This window comes from Actinia tenebrosa, unplaced genomic scaffold (assembly GCF_029948245.1).
Source record: "Actinia tenebrosa isolate PJP-AT-01 unplaced genomic scaffold, QUT_ActTen_1.0 PGA_scaffold12__29_contigs__length_12842862, whole genome shotgun sequence".
Lineage (NCBI taxonomy): Eukaryota > Metazoa > Cnidaria > Anthozoa > Actiniaria > Actiniidae > Actinia > Actinia tenebrosa.
Genome location: NW_028292572.1, coordinates 5,431,989 through 5,453,909, shown reverse-complemented (window position 1 = coordinate 5,453,909; position 21,921 = coordinate 5,431,989). Strand labels below are relative to the sequence as shown.

Sequence of the window (21,921 nt, the reverse complement as noted above, 5' to 3'; positions counted from 1 at the left end):
TAAAGCCCAATCATTGGGATCGTTGGTTCTACTAGCTTTGATTTGATAATGAGGAGGAGGAGGAGGACAAGGAGGAGGAAGATGATGATGATGATGATGATTTACACAGCCGGGCACGACAGAATGCTGAGACCGATATACCACTGTTTGCTGGAAAAGTACAACGTTCAAGAAAGCGATAATGGAAAGCCATGGTACCAACAAAGTATGCCATCAGCAGTACTTCGAAATGAAAAAGCCAAAAATATAATGGAATGTACCCTTTCAATTTGAGAAAGCTCCAGAAAACGGTGTGAATAAACCAGACATAGTTGTAAAAGATAAAGAAACAAGGCACAGTTTGTCAAGTTGGTGAAATGGCGGAGAGAACGGTTTAAAAAACAAGAAAAATACGCGGAACTACGTGCAGGCATCTAAAAAATGTGCAAAACCTAAAGTGCAAATCGGATTAACATAGTGTTTGACTTTCTTGCAGGACATCGCGAGCTAAGAAAATACCTTTTTGCGATTACAAATAGGGTTTTCCGATTGAGCGGAATTCCGGCCGAATTGGAATTTATTGTTCCAGTTAAGTGAATGAGAACAAAACCATAGCTAAAAATATTACAGATTCCAATTAGAGGGGTTAGAAGGGTTTATTTTATTTTATTTATTTATTTATTTTATTTCATAGTTTTTTTCATTGCGTTTTTTTCTAAGCCCTAGGAATTGGGGACGGGGGGTTACTTATATAGAATGATTAGCATATAAACTCCAAAAGTAAGCATACTAAAACTCAAAAAGTTCAGGTTTTAATTGTAATTCTGTGTACTTGTGTACTGGAGTTTTCTTTGTTACAACCATTGGCTGCGGACTAGAGTCTAACGACGAACTTGAAGTTTGAGTTTGCGAAGACCAATTCGAAGAACGGTGTGGAGATGGTACGAACTAGTGTATATTTTAAGATTTCCAGGTCATCTGAATGACTCGGAGACCTATTGGATGATTCCACAGTTGGGCATAGGACAATTTGCAATGCTAAGAGGAGCGAGGTTTGCTGCTGATGGTGGATATCCCGCTACTGTAGGACGGTCGTGCGAAACCAGCGGCAACGAAACGCTAATATGATTTTACAGTCTATTACAGTTAAGATCAAACATGCAATTGGGTTTTTAAAAATCTATCGAAGCACATCTAAAACATTTCGACACAAAAGGCTACTTCTTCCTTTTGTCGTGGCTACATGTGGATATCTATCAAACCATAGAAAGCTGGTTATCCAAAACGTTGTGCTATAAGTTAGAAAACAATAAATAAATAAATGCAATTAAAAAAAAAAAATGTATATCTTTATGATCTTTATGTCAGTCAGAAATAATGTTTTTAGAATTTCACCTTGTTAATCAGTTTTTTGAGACGACACCAGGTGATCTGATGGAATTATCCAATCAGATTGCGAATCGCATTTGCTGAAAAAGTATCAATCCCAATAGACCTTTGCGCGCCTTGAGAAGCAGAAAAAAACAAGGTATTTGTGGATCAATAATGATCAAGAGCATAACACATATAAGAATAGCTTGTAAATACTACACAATTTAAAATCAAAACATGTTTATTGTTATTAAAAATATTAATATACTAACATACACCAGGTGATTTGACGGAAATCGATTAGCCAACCAGATTGCGAATCGCATTTGCTGAAAAGCAATCAATCCCAATAGACCTCTGCGCGCCTCGAGAAGCAGAAAAAAACGAGATATGTGTGGATCGGTAATAATCAAGAAAATAACACGTATAAGAATAGCACGTAAATACTACACATTTTAAAATCAAAACATGTTTACTGTTATTAAAAATATTGATATGCTTACATACAACTTACTACTAAATAGCAATTTGAGCATATTATCAAGTGTTCAATCATTTTCGAAACAAAAAACTTTGTAAGGTTTACTTTGTTGGATAAACACTTACTTAAAATAAGCTTTTCTTGTAAGACTTGTACACAACTTGAAACATTACTATAGACTTCGCACTACATTTCAAGAGAATACATATTCAAATCCATCTCAAAACGAATTGGCGTCCTTCACGGCAATGTTTCGTGCAAGACTCTAGGCGTGCGGTCATGATAGGGATAGATTCTTTTTCAAGTCTGAAAATCTTGCGTTGCTCGCTTTCCATAAATACCTGGAACTGTCTTTTTTTCGTCAACTAGAAATTGAAATTCCTTCAGCAATTTCTTTAAACATTTTTATTAATCATTAAACAAATAAATTAATTACAAGTACATAAATTTGATGGTTTTTTTTTCTTAATTTTAAAAATCTGTACTTATAACTTTTTTACTTTTTGAGATATTGAACATTATTTACGAGATTCAAAAACAAAATTGACAAAAAGAAGAAAAAAGAAAACAGAAAGAGAAAAGAAAATATCTTGCCTTTTACCTTATTTCAAGGCCTTTTAATGATTTTTTCCCATTTTCTTAGATGTTTTTGTGTCTTATTTTTTGATTTTGCTATCTTGCTCTCTATATTTTCATAATGTTTTAAAATATTTTTCTCTCGCTTTATAGATCGTTTTCACGTGTCGTCATCAATTTCCGGTCGCCATATTGGTGTACCTCGATAGCGTGACTATGCAAAAACATGTGTGTAACAATCATGCCATGACTAGCGAAGTGCTCTGAATAATATGGAATATGTTGCCGGTGAATAGGAAAAAAAAGAGTTTAGCGAAAATTTATCTTCAATACCTCTATCTGAGTATGCCAAGAAGCTGGAAACTCGAGTGAAACGGCGTTATCTTGATAAAATTTCGTCGATTGGAATCGACCCCGTGTTAGTTGACAGCAACCTTTTTGAGCCGGACTGTTTACCTCCAGTAGAATCTACAGATCTGCTATTTTATCTCGTCCTAGAAACAAGTTTCTACACAAACCAACAGTTTAAAGCTTTTCGTAGTCTGGAAGCTTATAATCAGATGGTCTCCGGATTTATTGCAAGCGTAGAAGGCCACATCATTTCTGACAAGTTTGTTGTTGTCGCGAAGGTGAGACATTCTCAGCGAATGAACGATGCTCTGATCCCAGTATGGATAATCACAGAAAAACAGGGGAACATAATTTCTTGTCACTGTTTAGGTTGTAAAGCTGGTCTTGGTGAGTCGTGTTCTCACGTAGCTAGCGTACTATTTTACCTAGAAGCCTGGACGAAAATAAACGGCAAGTTATCCTGTACCCAAGTAAAGTGCACGTGGATTTTGCCAACCTACGTGAAACAAGTTGATTATGCTAGAGTACGAGATATCAATTTTACTTCTGCACGAAAAATGAAGACGGACTTAGAGAAAAAAATCGATTATCATAACGATATTCCCAGTCAAAGCAAGTCAACACAAGTTTTAGGAACATTAAAGTCTTCTTCAAAAGAATGCAAAGCTCCTACAGAACCGGAAATGGATGCTTTCTACGCGGAAATCAACAAGAGTCAAAACAAGGCCGTGGTTCTAAGCTTGATTTCTCCATACTCAAGTAGCTTTGTGCTGAAAAGCAGATCTGTTCCAACAGTAAATGATCTTTGTAAAAAGGAATACTTAGATCTATCATATCCAGAGCTTATAAAGGTCTGTCAAGGCATAAAGATTGAAATTTCAAAAAATCACATAGAACAAATTGAGAGAGATACCTTAAAACAGTCAAAAGGACATAACTTTTTCAAACACAGAGCTGGAAGAATTGGAGCTTCTCAAAGTAAGGCTGCATGCCACTCAGATCCTGCTTTGCCCTCCCTGTCTCTAATACAATCAATTTGTTACCCAGAGCTAGCCAAGTTTACCACTAAAGCCACTGTTCATGGTTGTAAACATGAGGAAGATGCTATCAAGGCCTATGAACAAATAATGAAAGGGAAGCACACCAATTTCAAGGTTCAGAAGTGTGGTCTGTTTATCAATGAAGCTTATCCATATATACATGCGACACCTGACTTCTTATGTTCTTGCGACTGTTGTGGAGAAGGATGTAGGGAGGTGAAATGCCCTTTTTGCATTGAGGACTGTGACTTTAATAGCTATCTATCAAAGTCATCATGTTGTCTACTAAAAGATAACAATGAAATGTTTACCCTTAAGCATGATCACCAGTATTACTATCAAGTCCAGCAGCAGCTGTTTACTTTACACAAAGATTACTGTGACTTTGTTGTATGTGCATTTGGAGATGATGGGAGTACGACACTTGTCCAGCCGAGAATATTCCCAGACAAAGAACACTGGGAAATTGCATTGCCAAAGCTCACCACTTTTTGGAGAACCTGTGTCTTACCTGAAGTGCTTGGAAAATGGTCCACTAGAAGGCATACTTCAAAAAGAAGTGAGCCAACAGCAAGTGGGGCTATTTGCTTTTGTAGAACTGCCCAAGATAGATCATGTGTCTGTTGTGCCAACCCCATGTGCCCAATCAGTACATTTTATCTTTCATGCTTGGGACTGACAACCACACCCAAAACATGGTACTGCCCAAATTGCAGATTGTTACCTGAATTCAAAAACTCTAAAGGCAAGTCCCAATCAAGCAAGAAAAAAATAGCATCTTCTAAAGCCTTGGCCCTGGATGATATCTGTATATGCAAGAGCAAGGCAAAGAATACAGATAAGCTTATTGAGTGCCATAACCCTGTGTGCAAAAATGGAACATTTTTTCACTTGGCCTGTTTAAGCCTTAAACGTATGCCAAACAATGCTAATTCCACATGGTTATGCCCAGATTGTAAAAAGAATCAAGCACAATCTAATAAGAAAAAAGGAAGTGGAAGTGTCAAGTTTGTCAAACAAATCCAAGGAACCAACAGCAGTGTCAGTGACAAACAAAAGCCACTTGGAAAGCTTACACAGTCAGAGTTTGACCTTATTGCATCTCCAACAGGATGGTTAGACTGTTCTGTGATCCAAGAAGCACATGTACTGCTTATGAAAGTCAACAGCAATGTAAGTGGTTTCCAAAGACCAACCCTTGGTCCTGTCAGACAGTTCAGTGTTGTTACTGGTGATTTCATTCAGATAGTGCATTTGAATAACAATCACTGGGCATGCTTAACATCTATTGGCTGTCTTCCTGGGTATGTTAACCTGTTAGACAGCATGACATCACCAATTTCGCAAGAGATAATCGAGCTCACGAAGAATTTGCTTGGTCCAAATTTCAAGAATATCACTCATATACCTGTGCAACAACAGCAAAATGGGAGTGATTGTGGTGTGTTTGCCATTGCATATGCCACATGCCTAGCCTATGGTAAAACTCCAGTTGTGAAGTTCATCATTCCAAGGATGCGGCCACATTTGCTGAGTTGTCTTAAAGCTGGTCATTTGACACTTTTCCCTACCACTTGAACTTCTTGAGGCATTTATTTTGGAATAAAAATTATTGCCTATTTCTTTAATTTCATGAGACATTTATCTCTAAAGGTTTAACTATAAGAGTTAATTATGAAATACAATGACCTAAAAAAGTTAGTGTTCATGCTATTAGAAAATTTCAAAAAAGCATATGTACATGTCATGATACTTAATCATATACAAAGATTTCTAAAGATAGATTGTGTTGGAGTTGCGATGAAAGTGTGCATGCCTAATTCAAACTTTCACATGCCTACATGTATTTCACATTTCCATCACAACTTCAGTGATCCGCCTTAGCTTGACCACATTAGTTTTATCCCACGAAAACATATTGATAAAATTTTCAATAAAACTCAGCCCTCCATACTCAACTGAAACACGCTGTATGTTAACATTTTAAAAAGTATTATGTGTAGTAATGCATCAGGGGTAATAGTAACATTTGCTGCATTAATTTACAGAGAAATGATTGTGAGCCCCAATTCTCATTCAAAACATGTTACATTGTCTAAGAACAATGGCTCACAATGTATTTCTCTGGTTTTAATCAATCAAATGCAACTATTCCAGGGCACAAGTTTACAAGAGCAGCACATACATTAATTATACGGTCAATCATTGGTTTTGAATCTTCGTTGGAATCATTAGGGTTGCACTGAAGGAAATCTATGGGTAGAATGCCAGAAAATATTGTGTACTTTCGCCGAAGAAGTCCAATGACTCTCTCCACATGAATACGTACATTAGCAATGCCACGTGTTTGCTCCACATCAACAGGATCAAGTTGGTCTTTTCCCCTGGTGAACGCAGGGATGGCAAGCTGTGCACGGTGAAACATTAGGCTTTCTTGAATAGTGAAGCCTCTGTCTGCAAGGACTAGATCTCCAGCTACTAGCATCTTCATTAAACCACAGTTCTCTGTCAGGAACTTGTCAGAAGTTCTTCCTCCCCAGGCTTTTGAAACAAAGGAGATACTTCCTTGTGGTGAAATGCCAATGAGTATTTTCACTGTATTGTGGTGCTTATAAGAAGAAAAAGTTTGTGCACGGGCATAAAGGTTTGAAGGTCTGTTAATAAAGACCTCAAAACAGTCAATGATAACAGTGGTTTTGTTACCAAAGGAAAAGTGAAAACTTTGGGGCATGGTACGGTGCAAATCTTCCCTTTCTGGCCAGTGGATTAATGGTTGTAATCTTATATCCAAAGCTACCATCCAGGAAGAAAAAATTCTTGAGACTGTAGATAAAGACACCGAAAATCGATAGCTTAGATCTTGAAATGGCATGTTAAGTTTGAGTTTCATCAGTGTCATGGCAAATTCTTGAAACTGTGTCAGGCTTTGAGTCCTTCGGCTTACGTGTGGTGAAACGAGTTTAAAAACTGTGTTTAATATATCAAAAGAGGGTAATCCAGTGTAGAAGGAGACTTTGTCATCATTATTTTCAAAGTCATAACAGTCAAATGGCTTATTATCGTCCAGCTTAAGAGACTCGAAAAGATATTCAAACTCATCGGTTTGTGTACCTGCTTGGGAGATTTTTGCTTCCTCTGTCTGAGTGGCAGCATCCTTTTGTTCTGAATCATCTTCTTCTGGTGTACAGAAGTCAATATTCAAAACTTCAGTACCTGGTTCATTCAGTTTCTTTCGCTTTGCCAACAGCTCTTCGTCACTAGTGTGTTCAGTGTCAAACGGCAAAGACCTCTTTTGCTCGCGATTTCTCGCTCTCTCGCTTCTCTTTGCCGCTGTTTCCAGATTTGAACGCTGCTTTTTCTTGTGTCCTAATTGAAGAGTTGGAACCCAGTCTATGTTGTATTTATCCCAAGGTTTCGCAGCCCTTCCACTTACGAAGTGTTTGCCACATACTCGATCATTCTCGATAATCGCCTCCGTCAGATCATCTCGGCTTATAGCTGTGATCCACCTCGATTGCCTTTCTTCTGACAAATATTTAGCTTCTTCCCCTTGACTAGTAACCATAGAAGGTACTCTTGCAAAATAAACTCCTTTATCTCTTCCACTTTTCGATGCGCAGCCAACAATCATACATAAAACCATCTTCACACTCAAGACGCTCTTGGTTTGTTTACACTTTTGGTACACCAATATGGCGGCTAGCAACGGTTGTCAAGTGATTTGGTCACGTGCGTGAAAACGATCTATACAGTGACATCTTATATATCAAAATTATAAAATTAATTGTAATATCGTCTACTCCCTATATTATATTGAATTTACTAGAGACAGGTAACTGCCACCCTATTCACACGATCTAAATGGCTAATACCCAGCTAAACTAAATTTAGATCAATGGGTCGAAGCCGTCTTAAATGATCATCTAAGTCATCTGAGCAACTAATTACATATTCATATACAAATTGACCAATCAAATCTCCGCGTTGTCTGTGGACTAGAAGAGACAAAGTCCAGGTTTGATTCTCGCTACTACACTGTATTATAAATCGATGTATCATGGCCGAAAGCAATACAAGTAGAAATCGCAAAAGAACATACAACAAAATTAACGATGTTCAGAGATCAAAGCTACAGGAGTTTTATGATGACGGCATGAAAACATGCGCTTCCGTTAATCGCGACAAAATCGATAAGGCAGCCGAAGAAACAGGACTTAGTATTGAGCAAGTCAAGGTGAGTTATTTTACTTTGTTCAAGTCTTAAATTAGGCATTTAAACTGATTTTATTCCCAACATTTCATAGCTATATCATTGTATTTGTAATCGATTCCATCCCTTACTTAGTTTACTGTATGAAACAAAGTCATTTTTCCTGAAGGTACGGGTCAATTGTTAAGCTGAATAATAATGGCACGTGGGGATATACGCCAAACTGACCTCAAAACAAAGCGTATTTTGATACACTAGCAAATTTTCCTTTAACAATTGTTGTTCCTATAAAAGAGTACCATGTTGATAAAAATCTGGCAAAGAGTAAAAAAAGTTGTCGAGTTTGGAATCTTCAACAATCTTCAACGATCATCTGGCTCGTACTGAAGCAGTCGAAAGCCAATAAAACAAAAAATCTCTTTTCTTAAAAATAACAAAACAGCTAAATGCGAGGGAGGAATTCGAAATACGAGCATGTAAAAGAAGAAATGTCTTTTAATGTAACTTATTACCTGGTGAAAATGGGGGGAGGAGGGGGAGGGAAAAGGTATATATGCAATCTGAGTAGTTTTTAATGAATTTAAATATATCATACTTGTAGAAGTGGATTGGAAATGCCAGACAAAAGGAAAAGATTAGTACTGGGAGCCAGCCAGCTCCAAAGCCAATCAAGATACCCACTGGATCACGTGGCTCACATTCCTATAACATGTTTTGTGTAGAATATTTCAAGTCAGGTCAGTACTCAACAGCTTACTAGCCTATGATACTTGTGAATAATATCAATGAAACATTTGTGACAAGCAGTAGTGTGTTATTGAAAACAAGAAGCATGAAAAAGTGCATGCATGATTCTTAACATGCATTTTGAACTAGCAGCCAAAAGAAAGATTTTGGTCTCAGCCATCATTGCCAACAATGCATAGTAAAACAGTGGTAAAACAAAGGATTGTACACAGTCACGCTTGAAAAAAAAGTGAACAAAGACCTATAACAAAAGGGTTTCCTAACCATTCCCTTCTAACTATGGCCAGGAATTTAAAAGCTAGACAAAAGGAATAATTGGGTTTTATCTTCACAAAACGATTGCCAATTTTATTGCCCACATATTGCCATATTGTCCTATTGTTTCAAGGTGAATAATTGACAATTATACCGAAAGTCCACATGCATGGTGTAGTAGTCAATAGCACCTGAGGCCAATGTCTGAATGGGCTTTTATATCACACATGTAGACCATGTGAGTGTATTTTTGAGATCTAATAGTTTTAGTACAAATCTACTAATCTGTCCTGAATACAATGCTGCAAGCAATATTGAATTTAGCTAGTTTTAAAGAGAAGATGCAATTAAATAATAGTAATATAAGTAGTATAGCTAAACATTCCAGGCGTGTATTTCAATAATACACATAAACCTTAATTAATTATAAATATTATTAACTTTTCTTTAGATGAATGCAGGAAAATGTCTTTGCCTGAAAAGAATAAAGAAGCATCCAAAAAGTGGAAGGAAATGACTTCTGCAGAGAAAGAGAAATATAAACTCAATGCAGACAGTTTAAAGTCTCCAGATGTTTCAGAGCTAATCGAGGCTCAAAAATCAAAGCTAATATCTGTTCACAGAAAAAATCTCCTCAGAGAGGCATGTAATAAGGTTTCAGTAATTACATAATGAATTTCAGACCGCAAAGTCCTGTAAACAGTATTATAAGTCACCTCTTGACTGATAATCAAAATTACATGAACGTCAGAAAAATTAATAACTTACATGTACAGATGTTTGGCTGAATATAAATAGAAGTAGATTTCTTATTTTAGTCTTTTGGATGAAGTAACATTCAAGATTGCATTAAGATTTTTTATTTACAATCAAAATTCTTCTGCGGCCCAAATCCTTTTTTAACTCGTGGATACGCGAAGCGTAGAAACGAGTTATTGTGAGGGGTCTGAATATGCAAATGTGTCACTCGCTCACTCACTCGCTTACTCGCTCACTAAGATGTTAGCAGATCGATAATTAAACGTTTAGCGATCGTCTTACGTCATTTGATTACTAATGTTACACGACACTAGCAAGCACAAAGCTCTTATACCATATAGATTACTTTGTTATTTTATATGAGGAAACGAAATGCTGATGTTCCATGTGGGATCAGTTTCTAGCACTTGTAGACGCCGTGGGGGCCCACTGTTCATGTGCACACTCGCATATAGTTTTATCTTCGAATTATTCATATTAAAAGAATCAAGGAAAGATGCAAGTTGAAGTAAAATTATACGATTAACACCTGAAATAAAATTTCAATGACTTAGACCTTTTTTTCTAATGTATTTTAAAAAGTAAACAAACACGCTTATTAGGTACAACGTGATTTTTCAGAAGACTCGTAGATCGAGCCGGTTATCGAAAAAAGTTATTTTAATTAGAACTCAAGAAGAGAGTCTGATTTCAAGCTCTGGAGGACTTTATTCTCCATACAGACAGCTCAAAGTCACGGCGGTATTCAGGAATAAAATCTCACAAACTCGATCGAGCGAAGTTTTAATATTACTGATCAACAGTTGTATTTACTAAGTGACTTCTTAAGAAAATAATCAATGTAGATGTACGTAGATCGTAAAAAATAGTAAAAGACGAAAAAAAGAACAATTCCAATGGAGTTTTGAAGGAAGTTCGGCCAGTTTTGTCATTTAAATAAGCCGTTCAGAATAAAAAGTAGATTGATCGCCACGCATTACAAGATTACAAACAGCCGAAGCAATGCTCAGATTGTATGTTGAAATATGCGAAGGTCTAAACGAGAATTCGTTCCAATAAATAATCATTAATTTACCGACTTGGATGAAGACGAAATAAATAGCATTTCTAAATGTATTTCTATAAAATACTTGCTTAGTTCACAGTGTAAATAAATAGTTTCATTTGAAGTAGGAGCCGTGACCCCTGAAGGTCAAGATAAACAGTAATGTAAATCAACACGCATAACGCAACGCTTTATGTTGATCGTCCCGATTGTATCATAAACGGTCGATTATCTTGTATATTCAGTTTTGAGCTCGTAGGTCGAATGATTCCTGGAATAAACACACAGCCCGCTTTGAAACTGAAAACAGAGAAAGCGTTTTCAAATATATCTTCTTCCAATTGTACTCGATCTATACTTGACTCAGTTGACTCTATCGCGAAGTCGTAGTCGAAGTCGTCTTTCGTATTAATTGAAGTTCAGACAATTTTCAATTCCAAACTCAACAAACTAGCGAAGAACTAGATGCTAAAAGGAAAATAATAAGGACGATTACTCATCTTACTAGATAAATTGAGCATTCAAAATATTAAATCGAGCGAAATATTTGGAATCCGTTTAAGAATGTCAACAAGCATAAAGGGGGCACAGGAAGACCAATCTTCGAAAAGTGCAACAAGTATCCACGAGTTCGCCAAAGGGCGTTTGATTTGGTAACCTCAGCATACTGTAGAAACACTTTTTTGTGTGTAATATTTCAGATAATGTTTCTCGAAGACATGGGATGTGAGTCTTCCATTGTTTTTAAAGACACTTCTGGCCAGGTTTACAACTTTGGATCAAGTGCAGGATTGTCTTTTCTGTCCCTAAATCCTGAGATTAACATCAAATTCAGAGATCACTTTGGTAGGTATAAATTTAAAACGACTGTATCCATACTTCCTTCAAATCTTAACAAAATTACCCTCAATTTGGGTACTTCCTCAAAAACATCACACACTTATTCATTAGTTGTCATAGTAACCACAAAAAACAATGTAGCTAGAGCTGTGTAGGTATATATAAAAGAAAGTTTACCAACAGTTTATTTCCAAAATTTATAGCTTGGTAATTTAAAGCTCGGTCAATAACATCATTGGATATCCAAAAGTGTTTGGAATATATATGTTTTCCTATACATTTTGATAGTTACATGGTTTCCATTAAGCATGTTTGTTTTAGTCATAGACCACACAATCCTGTGTTATATATCTATCTAGGTATAGTAAACCTATACTTATTTAATACATTTCATTTGTCCTTTAGTATGTAGTGATGAGAGATACACATACAAAAATGTTCAGGAGCTATTTAATTCTAAATACAGTAAGTGAAAAAGTATTGATAATTCATGGTATTACTGTTTAATCATATTACAATTTCCTTAAGATACTGTATTGAAGAATGGGGTGAAACCTTACTATCAATATGCGAAAGTTGAAAACAAAACATTGCCTTAATAGCCCACTTCCGAGATATGCTTCCCTTATCGCGCACAAAGGTTTCAGTATGAGGCTACATGGGAAATGCTCAGTTATTCGTAACAGGTGGTAAGGATTAATTTAATTTAGCACGTAGCCTCATACTGAAACCTTTGTGCGTGACAAGCAAAGCATATCTCATATCATGGATTGTGAATAGGGACAAACGGGTATGTGTAGGGATCATCATGCTCTTGGAGTAATCTCATTATTTTCCTTTACAGGTGAAGCAATACATAAGCCAGGCAGCAGAGTTCCATATCTGCATGGGGGATTTACTGTAAAGGCCTTTCCATTATGGCATGAATCAGCTAAAAGCTATAATGGAAAACAAAGAAAAAATAAAGTTCGTGATTCAAGCAAAGGACAATCCTGAAAGAAGTAATAGCAGGACTGTTAATTCAACTGCAACTCATCATGATACGTCAGGAATGGTTGCCCTCCTATCCAAGGTGGTAGAGAGACAAAGTGCTGATAGAGTGGTGAGAATGTCCAGCAAAATATCAGAAGAGGAACTAGAAGTAGCAGAATTATTTCTTGACCAAGATGAAAGACTACTGCTGAGTGAATGCTCCAATTTCTTTGATGATGATGCCTGGCTTGCTGTTGGTGCCAATATTCAGCACTCCTCTGAAACTCAAGGGATCATTTTACCAGTTTGTACTGAGTCAGAGGATGAGTATTTTTGGCTCTTTTACACTGTGCAGAATCCATCTAAACTAGTGAAAGCTTCTAATAATCATAAGCTGAAAGGCTACTGGTTTGATCTTCAAGACAAATCTCAGTACAAGCTCCTTCACAATCACCAGGACTCTCTTATCATTGCCAATTTAATTAGGAATGGAGCACTTGGGCCATTGTATTTTTTACACAAGATGGAAATTGCTGATAACCAGTATTTTAATGTTCCCGAGATATTCAACAATGCAATTATTGCTGCATTAAAGCAAGCATAAATCAATACTTTTTTAATACCAGAAAACACAACAAAAACATAATGAGGTACTAAGGCGTTTTGCAAAATCAAACCAAATCTAGCTGTTTTTTGATCATTATCAATCATTTTAGCATCCCAGCTAACTGTGGCCACCCAACTTATTTTTTACCAATGCGGTTGAATCCTTTACCGCCAAGTTTTTCCATCAATTAAGAATTATCTTTAAGAAAGTGTCCAAAAGGGAACATTGCTGTTGGTGAAAATGGTGTTGCATGTTGCTTGGTAAGCTGGAAATGTCTGGTATTTATAGGTAAATTGTGCCAGCAAAGAAGGAAATATACTGGAAAAATTAATTAGTAAAATGTTATGGTTATGACCTTTTGCTGATTGTATTCACATCACCCATGCATAGTACATTTTGGGCCAGGAATGCAACATGTAACAAAACCTTCAATAACCTTATCGATGTATAAACAAAAATTTTTTCAATAAATTTAACTATATTTTCAATATTAATAATTATATAGAGGATATTACATGAGCGCGCGGAGATACGAGTTTTATCTTCGAGTGTTCAATTGATATTTAAATTGAACACGAGAAAATAAAATTTGTATCTCCAAGCGGCCATGTAATGTTCTGTTTATTATATAGATACCGATGAAACTTAAATAAAATAAAAGCTCAAAAATTCTTTATTAAAATAGTGTTACTATGTCAACAGCGATATCTTCACGTGTGAAAGATATGGTATCTTCCACTGGTGAAAGATATCAAGTTTTCGACACTAGAGAAAACCTGGTATTTCATCGATATCTATATAATAAATTGTAATATACTCTAATTCAACATTTTTTGTTAATCAGTGATAGGTACTTTTTAGAACCCTTCTTAATTGCGTGGACTTTTGGCAAGTGGTAATCATAACGTCGTCCAACCCATGTACATCCCTTCAGTGGGCAACATATCATAGACCTTTTTTTACTGCTGCAAAAGATATACAAAAAATGCAACTCCTCCGGGATTGCCTAGTGAAGGAAGTGCTAGAATATTGCGGATGCAATTTATCAATCAGCATAGCTGCTTCAGTTTTGCGCTCTCTGGTCTTTCTGGTCATTGTTTTTTGTTCACCGCATTGCTTTACATGCGATTTGCGCCAAGCCACAAAGGACCCTACTTCTACGAACCCAGAATGTGTTGGAAAGTCCTTCCAGGGTTTGGGATTGTTCACCAGGATGCGTGTAACTGTGTACACAGCCCATCCACGCTTAAGCTTGCGTCCATGGGCATGATTCCTTTTTGGCGAGCAGTTGCCCTCGGCCACGGCTTGGCCTTTGTCATTGTACAGTTCATACAAGATGCCTGGAAAAAATTATTTGCACTGCAAAAATTAGAGTTCGTGAAGCTGGAGTTCAATCGTCAGTTATATAATGAACCAAAGATCTGGCAGAGGATTGACCGGATTGACCCAGAATTGAAACAGAAATAAAATAAGCCCTTTTCACTGGTAACAACCATTTCTCATATAAATACGTTAAAATAAGTAAATATTGGGATACTTAAGCCTGCGGCCTCGTGGTTTTAAATTTGAAAAACACTCCTGCTCATTTATTAAACATTACTTTTAAAAAACTTATCATAAGGTTGAAGCCTCTTTTCTGCTCCTGCTGTCCAGGCTTGTAATTTTGCAGCGGAGACTCACTTTTAACGATGCCTCGGTGCACTCATTGAAGTGCACTTTTGTGAAATCTGCAAAAAAGGAAATCCAAATAATGGTGAATACATTGCTAACAGAAAGTGAATTAAGTGCTGCGAGCAATTTAAAAGAAGTCTTTTTCCAGTACTTATAGATGTCTATAGTCGAGTATGTAGAGAAGATTAGACAAATGTTTCAACTAAAAAAATGAGTTGGACAGTGCTTGTCAATGTCATAAAATAGGAAACTATTCTGCAAAACATTTTGTCTTAAATCGATATTTCAGAAAAGTTTTATCAATTTATAGGCTAGAAAGTGCTAGAGATCGTGCAATGCTGCCTCTAGTTTGAACTCAAAATATTTTACATAATGTCTGCAGTTGATGAGCTTAATTTAATGACTTCAACATATGAAGCAAATGAAAGTTAAATTTGGGGAAGAAAGATTCCCCTGGAAGAACAAAAGTTATTAGGGTGAACCCATGGGTAGAATTGTACCAAAGCAAGCCTAAAGCCATCCTACCCATCTACATCGACTTTGCGAGAGGAGTGACCGGATTCACTGGAATTAATGGGGTGAACTCATGGGTACAATTGGTCCAAACGATCTCTAAATTCCTTCTACTTATATCCACTGAGTTCCAAGGAGATTCCCCTGGAAGAACAAAAGTTATTAGGGTGAACCCATGGGTAGAACTGTACCAAAGCAAGCCTAAAGCCATCCTACCCATCTACATCGACTTTGCGAGAGGATTGACCGGATTCACTGGAATTAATGGGGTGAACTTATCGGTACAATTGGTGCAAACCATCTCTAAAGTCTTACTACTAATATCCACTGAGTTGCTAAGAGATTTTCCTGGAAGTAAAAGAGTTATTAAGGTGAACTCATGGGTAGAATTGGTCCAAACCATCTCTAAAGTTCTTCTACTCATATCCACCGAGTTCCCTGGAAGAAAAAACGTTATTAGGGTGAACCCATGGGTAGAATTGTACCAAAGCACGCCCAAAGCCATCCTACCCATCTACATTGACTTTGCGAGAGGATTGACCACAGGTAGCCCAAGCTTGGTTTCTGTGGTGTCCTGCTATAAGGAAATGTATGGAGATTCATCAAAAATTTCAATAAAATCATTGAAACAAGAAATAAAGCCTCGACATTTTACTCGATCATTGAGAAATAGCACTTCTTTTGAACTGCGTGGTTATTTTTTGAATTTAGCCCGTTTTAAGATTTTTTTCCCCACCAGTAAGAAATAAGAGAAGGTTGGAAACTCGAGTCCCAAAAGCGAACCATCACGAGTCTTTGAAACCTCGTACGTCTTTGAATTTCCTTTCCAGCGCCAAATTTTAGTCATGACCCTTCTCTCACATCTCTGTAGAACCGAGAAAGTCGCATTAGAGATTAGTCTTCGCGTCTTTAAGCCATGAAATTTGCCTGTATTCACATACTACCTCGCTTGTTCTGACCCGTACTTGGAGCTCACTGTACACCAATTCAACGGATTTCTTTCGGCAATCGACCCGAGGTCACGCCGGAAGAAATACTTTTGTATCTTAGGCCGTTAAAAATTACACTCACCATAATTTCGAAGAAAGATTATAAAGTTATAGATTATAAGTTAAACACTTTTGTATCTTAGGCCGTCAAAAAATACAGTACCCGATTTCGAAGAAAGACTATATCCAAATCCAACCCAAAAAATGGATATGAGTAGAAGGACTTTAGAGATGGTTAGGACCAATTCTACCCATGAGTTCACCCCATTAATTCCGATGTAGTTGGGTAGGATGGCTTTAAGCTTGCTTTGGTACAATTCTACCCATGGGTTCACCCTAATAACTTTTTTCTTTCAAGGGAATCTCCTTGGAACTCAGTGGATATGAGTAGAAGGACTTTAGAGATGGTTTCGACCAACTCTACCCATGAGTTCACCCCATTAATTCGGGAAAATCCGGTCAATCCTCTCGCAAAGTCAATGTAGATGGGTAGGATGGCTTTGGGCGTGCTTTGGTACAATTTACCCATGGGTTCACCCTAATAACTTTTTTTTTCAGGAGAATCTCCTTGGAACTCGGTTTCTTTTTTCTGAGATAGGATTTTGTTATTTATGAGAATTTTAGGGTTAAAGTTGACTTTTTTCCTATCAGAAAAAAGTCAACTTTAACCCTAAAATTCTCATAAATAACAAAATCCTATCTCAGAAAAAAGAAACTAAATACCTTGGTGTTATTTTAGATTGTCATTTGAATTGAAAAAGCCATATTCATGAAATATCAAAAAAAGTTGCTAGAGGTATTGGCATCTTATTTCGTATAAGACATTTTGTTAATACCACTATCCTAGTCCAACTATATTATTCACTAATTTATCCCCACGTAACTTATGGTATAATCATGTGGGGTAACACTTACAAAACCACAATTCGACCTCTCCTAATTCTCTCCCATATATGCGTTATATAGGTATGTGCCCCCCCCAATAGGGTATGGTTTTACAACTGTTCAATCCTTAAATGGGGTACGATTTTTTATTTTTATCAGTCAACTTCACATAATGATTGTGAATAACGCTACTCTGGTAGTCCCTAATATAGGCTACACAAACAATAACATGAAAAACAATGAACTTTGAGTCAGTCAATAAACTCTGTGTCAAGTGGACGTATTTGGCATTCGTATATTTCAATTACAATCCTTGGAAAGGGTATGAATTTTCCAATTTTTTATCCTTAAATAGGGTAAGGGTTTCGACATCCAAAGTAAAAAGTAACTTTTTTTACTTTGGACCAATTCTTCCCATGGGTTCACCCTAAAAATTATTTACTCTGCGTATGTGAGTACATCTCTTTGCTGATGATTCAAATCTGTTCTACTCTGACAAAAGTCTTATACTTCTTGAAACTACTATTAACCAAGAATTAATTAAAGTGAATGATAAGATATCTGGATAGGTGGCTTGCTTTCTTCATAAAAGTCACACGGGAGCTATTTTCACGACACTTGATGCCGGACTAATTCATACATGTATGTAATTGAAGTAATTTGGAAAACAAAAAACCTCACTGTGGCATTTTGAATTATGAAATAAAAATACATACATACCTAGCAGATGTATGCATAGCTAAATTAGGGGAAAAGTTTAAAGAATACCTTCTTTTCCTTCCTCCATCTTATCAATGTCAATGTCATGAATGCTATCCTTAAATTATTGCATTGCACAAATGATCATGTAACAGAGACATAAACCATAGACAGAAAAAAAACCCTAGAAAATCCTTTTAAAAAAATTAGATAGTACAACTCTATACAACTACCAAATAGAATAGCTACATGTATATTAATGACTTTTAAACAGCTTCTCTTTGAAATTTCAAATGTTTCTTGGTGTCCCCAAATGTTCCCCCAGGAGATAAATTACTGTGAGGTGTCATATTGGAGGTTATTTTTAGATAGTCTTTACTTACAAATATCAAAATGTGATTGTGGACGGGTTGGAAATAGAGTTGCACGTAGGAAGTATAGGTAATGAAATACAAAGTCATGTCACATCACTCATCATTTGTTGAGTAATTAAAAACAATTTTTTAATTCATTTTTATCTTTCTTCTATATTTAAGTTTATATCAATTCTAGAAGAGTATGATGCATGAATGTAGAGATTTCAGACTCAAAGGGCATGGTTAAGGAACTAAAAAATTGATGCAAGTAATGTCTTTCAATCTGTCATTTATCTCTTCACTTATTCATATATTTTGGTTTCATAAAGTTTTAACTTTTTGTGATGCTTAAGCTTATATTATAAAGGACTTACTTCTTTTCCTTTTCCTGATTGCCTTGTTCCCTTTTCTGATTCTTTTCTTTCTTAAGTTCCTCTATTTGACTTTTACTGAGTTTATGTTCATGCCTCATGTGGTTTGAAATATTATTATATTCCTTTTTGCAAATCTAGAAATAAAGTGAATAAATAATCCAAGGTCAAAAACGTTTAAGACCCCTAAAATGTGAAGGCACGAGAATGACAGCTGTATATTTCTGACCTATTCCCCAGTTAACACCTATTAAGATGGATCTGCTATAATTATAATTTAAAGAAATGACTATTTATCGCCAAACTGATATAGAATTATATAAGCATTAATAATCATAAGAGCTTTAAATTACAGTATTACTTTATAATTGTTGTATAAAAACTAATCTTAAACGCTTATTAGCTTTATACTTACACTGCATGGATATTTATAAACCTTTCGATGTATTTCTTCTCCATTCTTCGTCTCAGCCTTCTGTGCAGAATCATTTAAATAGTCCATAATCTTACGAGACTCATTGGACATTTTCATTTTTATTACCTCCGATGACATTCGAGCTCGAGGTGCAGATATTGAGCCCACTTCTCTGATTCCGTGGAAATGGCACACTAGATTTTCCATGACACTAAGAAAATTGCTCCTATACGACAAACCAATCTCCTTTGCCACTTTTTTTTCTTGGCGAAGTTGACCGACAAGGTCAATAGCATCGTATCCAGATTCATAATGGAAATACATTTCTTATCTATAAAAGCGATATCAGAAAGTTAATTAAAATGATTTCGTTGTGGCTGAATGTCACTGACAATTTAAAAAAAATACAAGTATTTTAAAGGCCGCAATGCATTAGTGTCCATAGACTAGTACCCAGTCACTGGTTTCATTTACTAGTAAGGAAATGGGGTTCTGCTTGCAGTATCGGATATATATAGAGGAGTAAAGGATAGGATACTTTTTACATGTTTAACCGGTAGAGTGTAAAAGGTAACTTTATGGGTGTACAGTATATGGGGTTAAGCATGGAATCCAACACGTGTTTTATTTGTTGTATAGTTATTCTTTCGTCTTATGTTTACTATCAACCTAGAATTAATAACATCAAATTTTACAGGACAAAAATCACATTTCACATTGAACATTGAAGAACCAATCACGACATACGACATGCAACTTGTATTGGCTTTTGACTTTATTAAAAAATGATAAGACAATAACACAAGCCAGGGGCGGAGAAGATGATAGGGAATTAATGGGGGCTGGGGGTCCGGGGCTGGAGCACATATATTACAAGTACATATATTTATCTGCCACCTTGATCTTTAACAACTGCATATTATCCGTATTAACCAGTGCCGGCGGTATGTTCATCCAATCAAAAAGGTAACGAGTTGCGATAACGAAATCATGTGCTAATCGCGACTCATCCGTAGAAAAGTGAAAGTATTTTAAACACACTTTCCTTAATATCTTGGGCTATAAGAACACATTAAACATTACTTTTGTCCATAAACGACAATTTTATGAAGTATATTTAATAATCTAAACCAGAAAACTGCAAAATTACAACGGCGGTGTACGTACGCGATGAGGCTGCTCTGCCACATAGTGAAGTGATATGATACTGACCCATGTATAAGTTGAATAAATTCAACTATTCAGCTCGCATCATAACGTTCCCTCGCATACCGAATTATTCAACTAAACTGTTCCAATTAGTAGTACTAAATGCCTATGTATTAGATCTACAATGAAATCCATTATTTAGGGCATTAAAACATTTCTGTTGATTTTTTCGTGGTAATTTCGACACGTGTGACAATTTCGTTATAATGTGCTAATTTCGTTATGGCCGCAAGAAGGTTGATACAGTTACGTTATAGCGACTTGTGCATCTTGGTATAATATACAAAATAGGAAATTGAAATATAGAAGTATATTTCTTTATTTACAGAGATCTACTGGCCCTGGTTGTACACTGAAGCTTGGATAGCGCTGTCCAGCGGATAAATCCTTATCCAATAGGTAAGTCGATATGTTTTCCAATAAATTTATCCACTGAATAAGATTTATCGGTCGGATAGCGCTATCCAGGCTTCGTACAACCGGACCCTGGTCTGTAAAATTGTGTGTCCAAACGATGGTAGAACTGTAAGGTGCGTCCCGACATGTTCCATCAGCAGGCAGTAGATAGGTGCATAATGTACAGACTGACGTTTGCAGCCAGGTATTACGTACGTAGATTGCGACATGATATACAAGATTCAGTTTATCCATTGAACACATTTCCATGGTAACCCATCATATACCCAACGGAAAGATAGAGCTTTCCATATTCCGTTCTATTCAGACCCGTAAGAAGGGGAAGGGGCGTGGGGTCCTGCCCTCATTCCATGGTTTTGTGTTGAAACGGGGTTTATTCATCTGAATCGAAAAACCACCAGTATGATTCTAGAAACTGCGTAAATAATTGTCTTAGATAAGCTATTTTTTATTATTAAAAATTGTTAACAAACCTTTATTTTATATATTCTGAGAGAAATGGTGGCTTCTTTATTACATGAACACGATCACGTGACACGAGTGCATAAGCGCAATTACAAGTATGAACACTTTTTTTTCAGTTCTTTGCGCTTGTGTTTATGATTGAGATAAGAAATGCTATAACTTATCTATAACTATCTGCACCAAGAAATGACTTATGTTTCATTAGTTACTCCCTTTATCGCAGATACAGCTAAGCTACTGTATGATAAGTAAGAAAGCATGGAAAAGGGCATATATATGTCATATAGGATTAATTAACTATTTTAGAACGATTTCTTAGGGAAAGAATTCTATATTCTCTAATACTGTAAACAAATTACAGAAACATTTTTCCTTCTATGTGCACGGTCAACGTTATATAACAATGGATACAGTCAATCAAAAACCTAGAACAATACGTTTCCCAACCATTCCGTTCCATTAACTATATTTTGAGCTACGGTTCATGGTACTGTCCACGGTTTCTAGTTGAGCGGGCTCATGTTTTACGCGACTTGAAGTTGCGAAAGGCCGATTAGCACTCTTATTCAGTCGTTTCATACAAGGCTCATAATTTACCCATTACGCATGTTCTTATAAAATTTCCGAGCCCATCCCACACGGCTTACCGCCTCATCTATTATGGTTTGAACTGTAAAGCTAATAGCGTTTTTACTCCG

General features: G+C 36.3%; 3 protein-coding genes across 3 annotated transcripts; 2 read left to right on the top strand and 1 right to left on the bottom strand.

Annotated features, from left to right (window-relative positions):
* Nucleotides 1-981: 981 nt before the first annotated feature.
* On the top strand, nucleotides 982-5,762 carry LOC148912087 (uncharacterized). The gene is made up of 2 exons (XM_089027947.1): nucleotides 982-1,062; nucleotides 2,704-5,762. The coding sequence occupies exons 1-2, from the start codon at nucleotides 982-984 to the stop codon at nucleotides 5,374-5,376; spliced, it is 2,754 nt and encodes a 917-aa protein (XP_088884073.1). The 3' UTR covers nucleotides 5,377-5,762.
* On the bottom strand, nucleotides 5,408-7,441 carry LOC148912086 (uncharacterized). Its single transcript, XM_089027946.1, has one exon. The coding sequence runs from the start codon at nucleotides 7,439-7,441 to the stop codon at nucleotides 5,933-5,935; it is 1,509 nt and encodes a 502-aa protein (XP_088884072.1). The 3' UTR covers nucleotides 5,408-5,932.
* A 342-nt stretch (nucleotides 7,442-7,783) lies between these two features.
* Nucleotides 7,784-9,682, top strand: LOC148912085 (uncharacterized). The gene is made up of 3 exons (XM_089027945.1): nucleotides 7,784-8,032; nucleotides 8,610-8,745; nucleotides 9,462-9,682. The coding sequence occupies exons 1-3, from the start codon at nucleotides 7,856-7,858 to the stop codon at nucleotides 9,680-9,682; spliced, it is 534 nt and encodes a 177-aa protein (XP_088884071.1). The 5' UTR covers nucleotides 7,784-7,855.
* The last annotated feature ends 12,239 nt before the right edge of the window (nucleotides 9,683-21,921 follow it).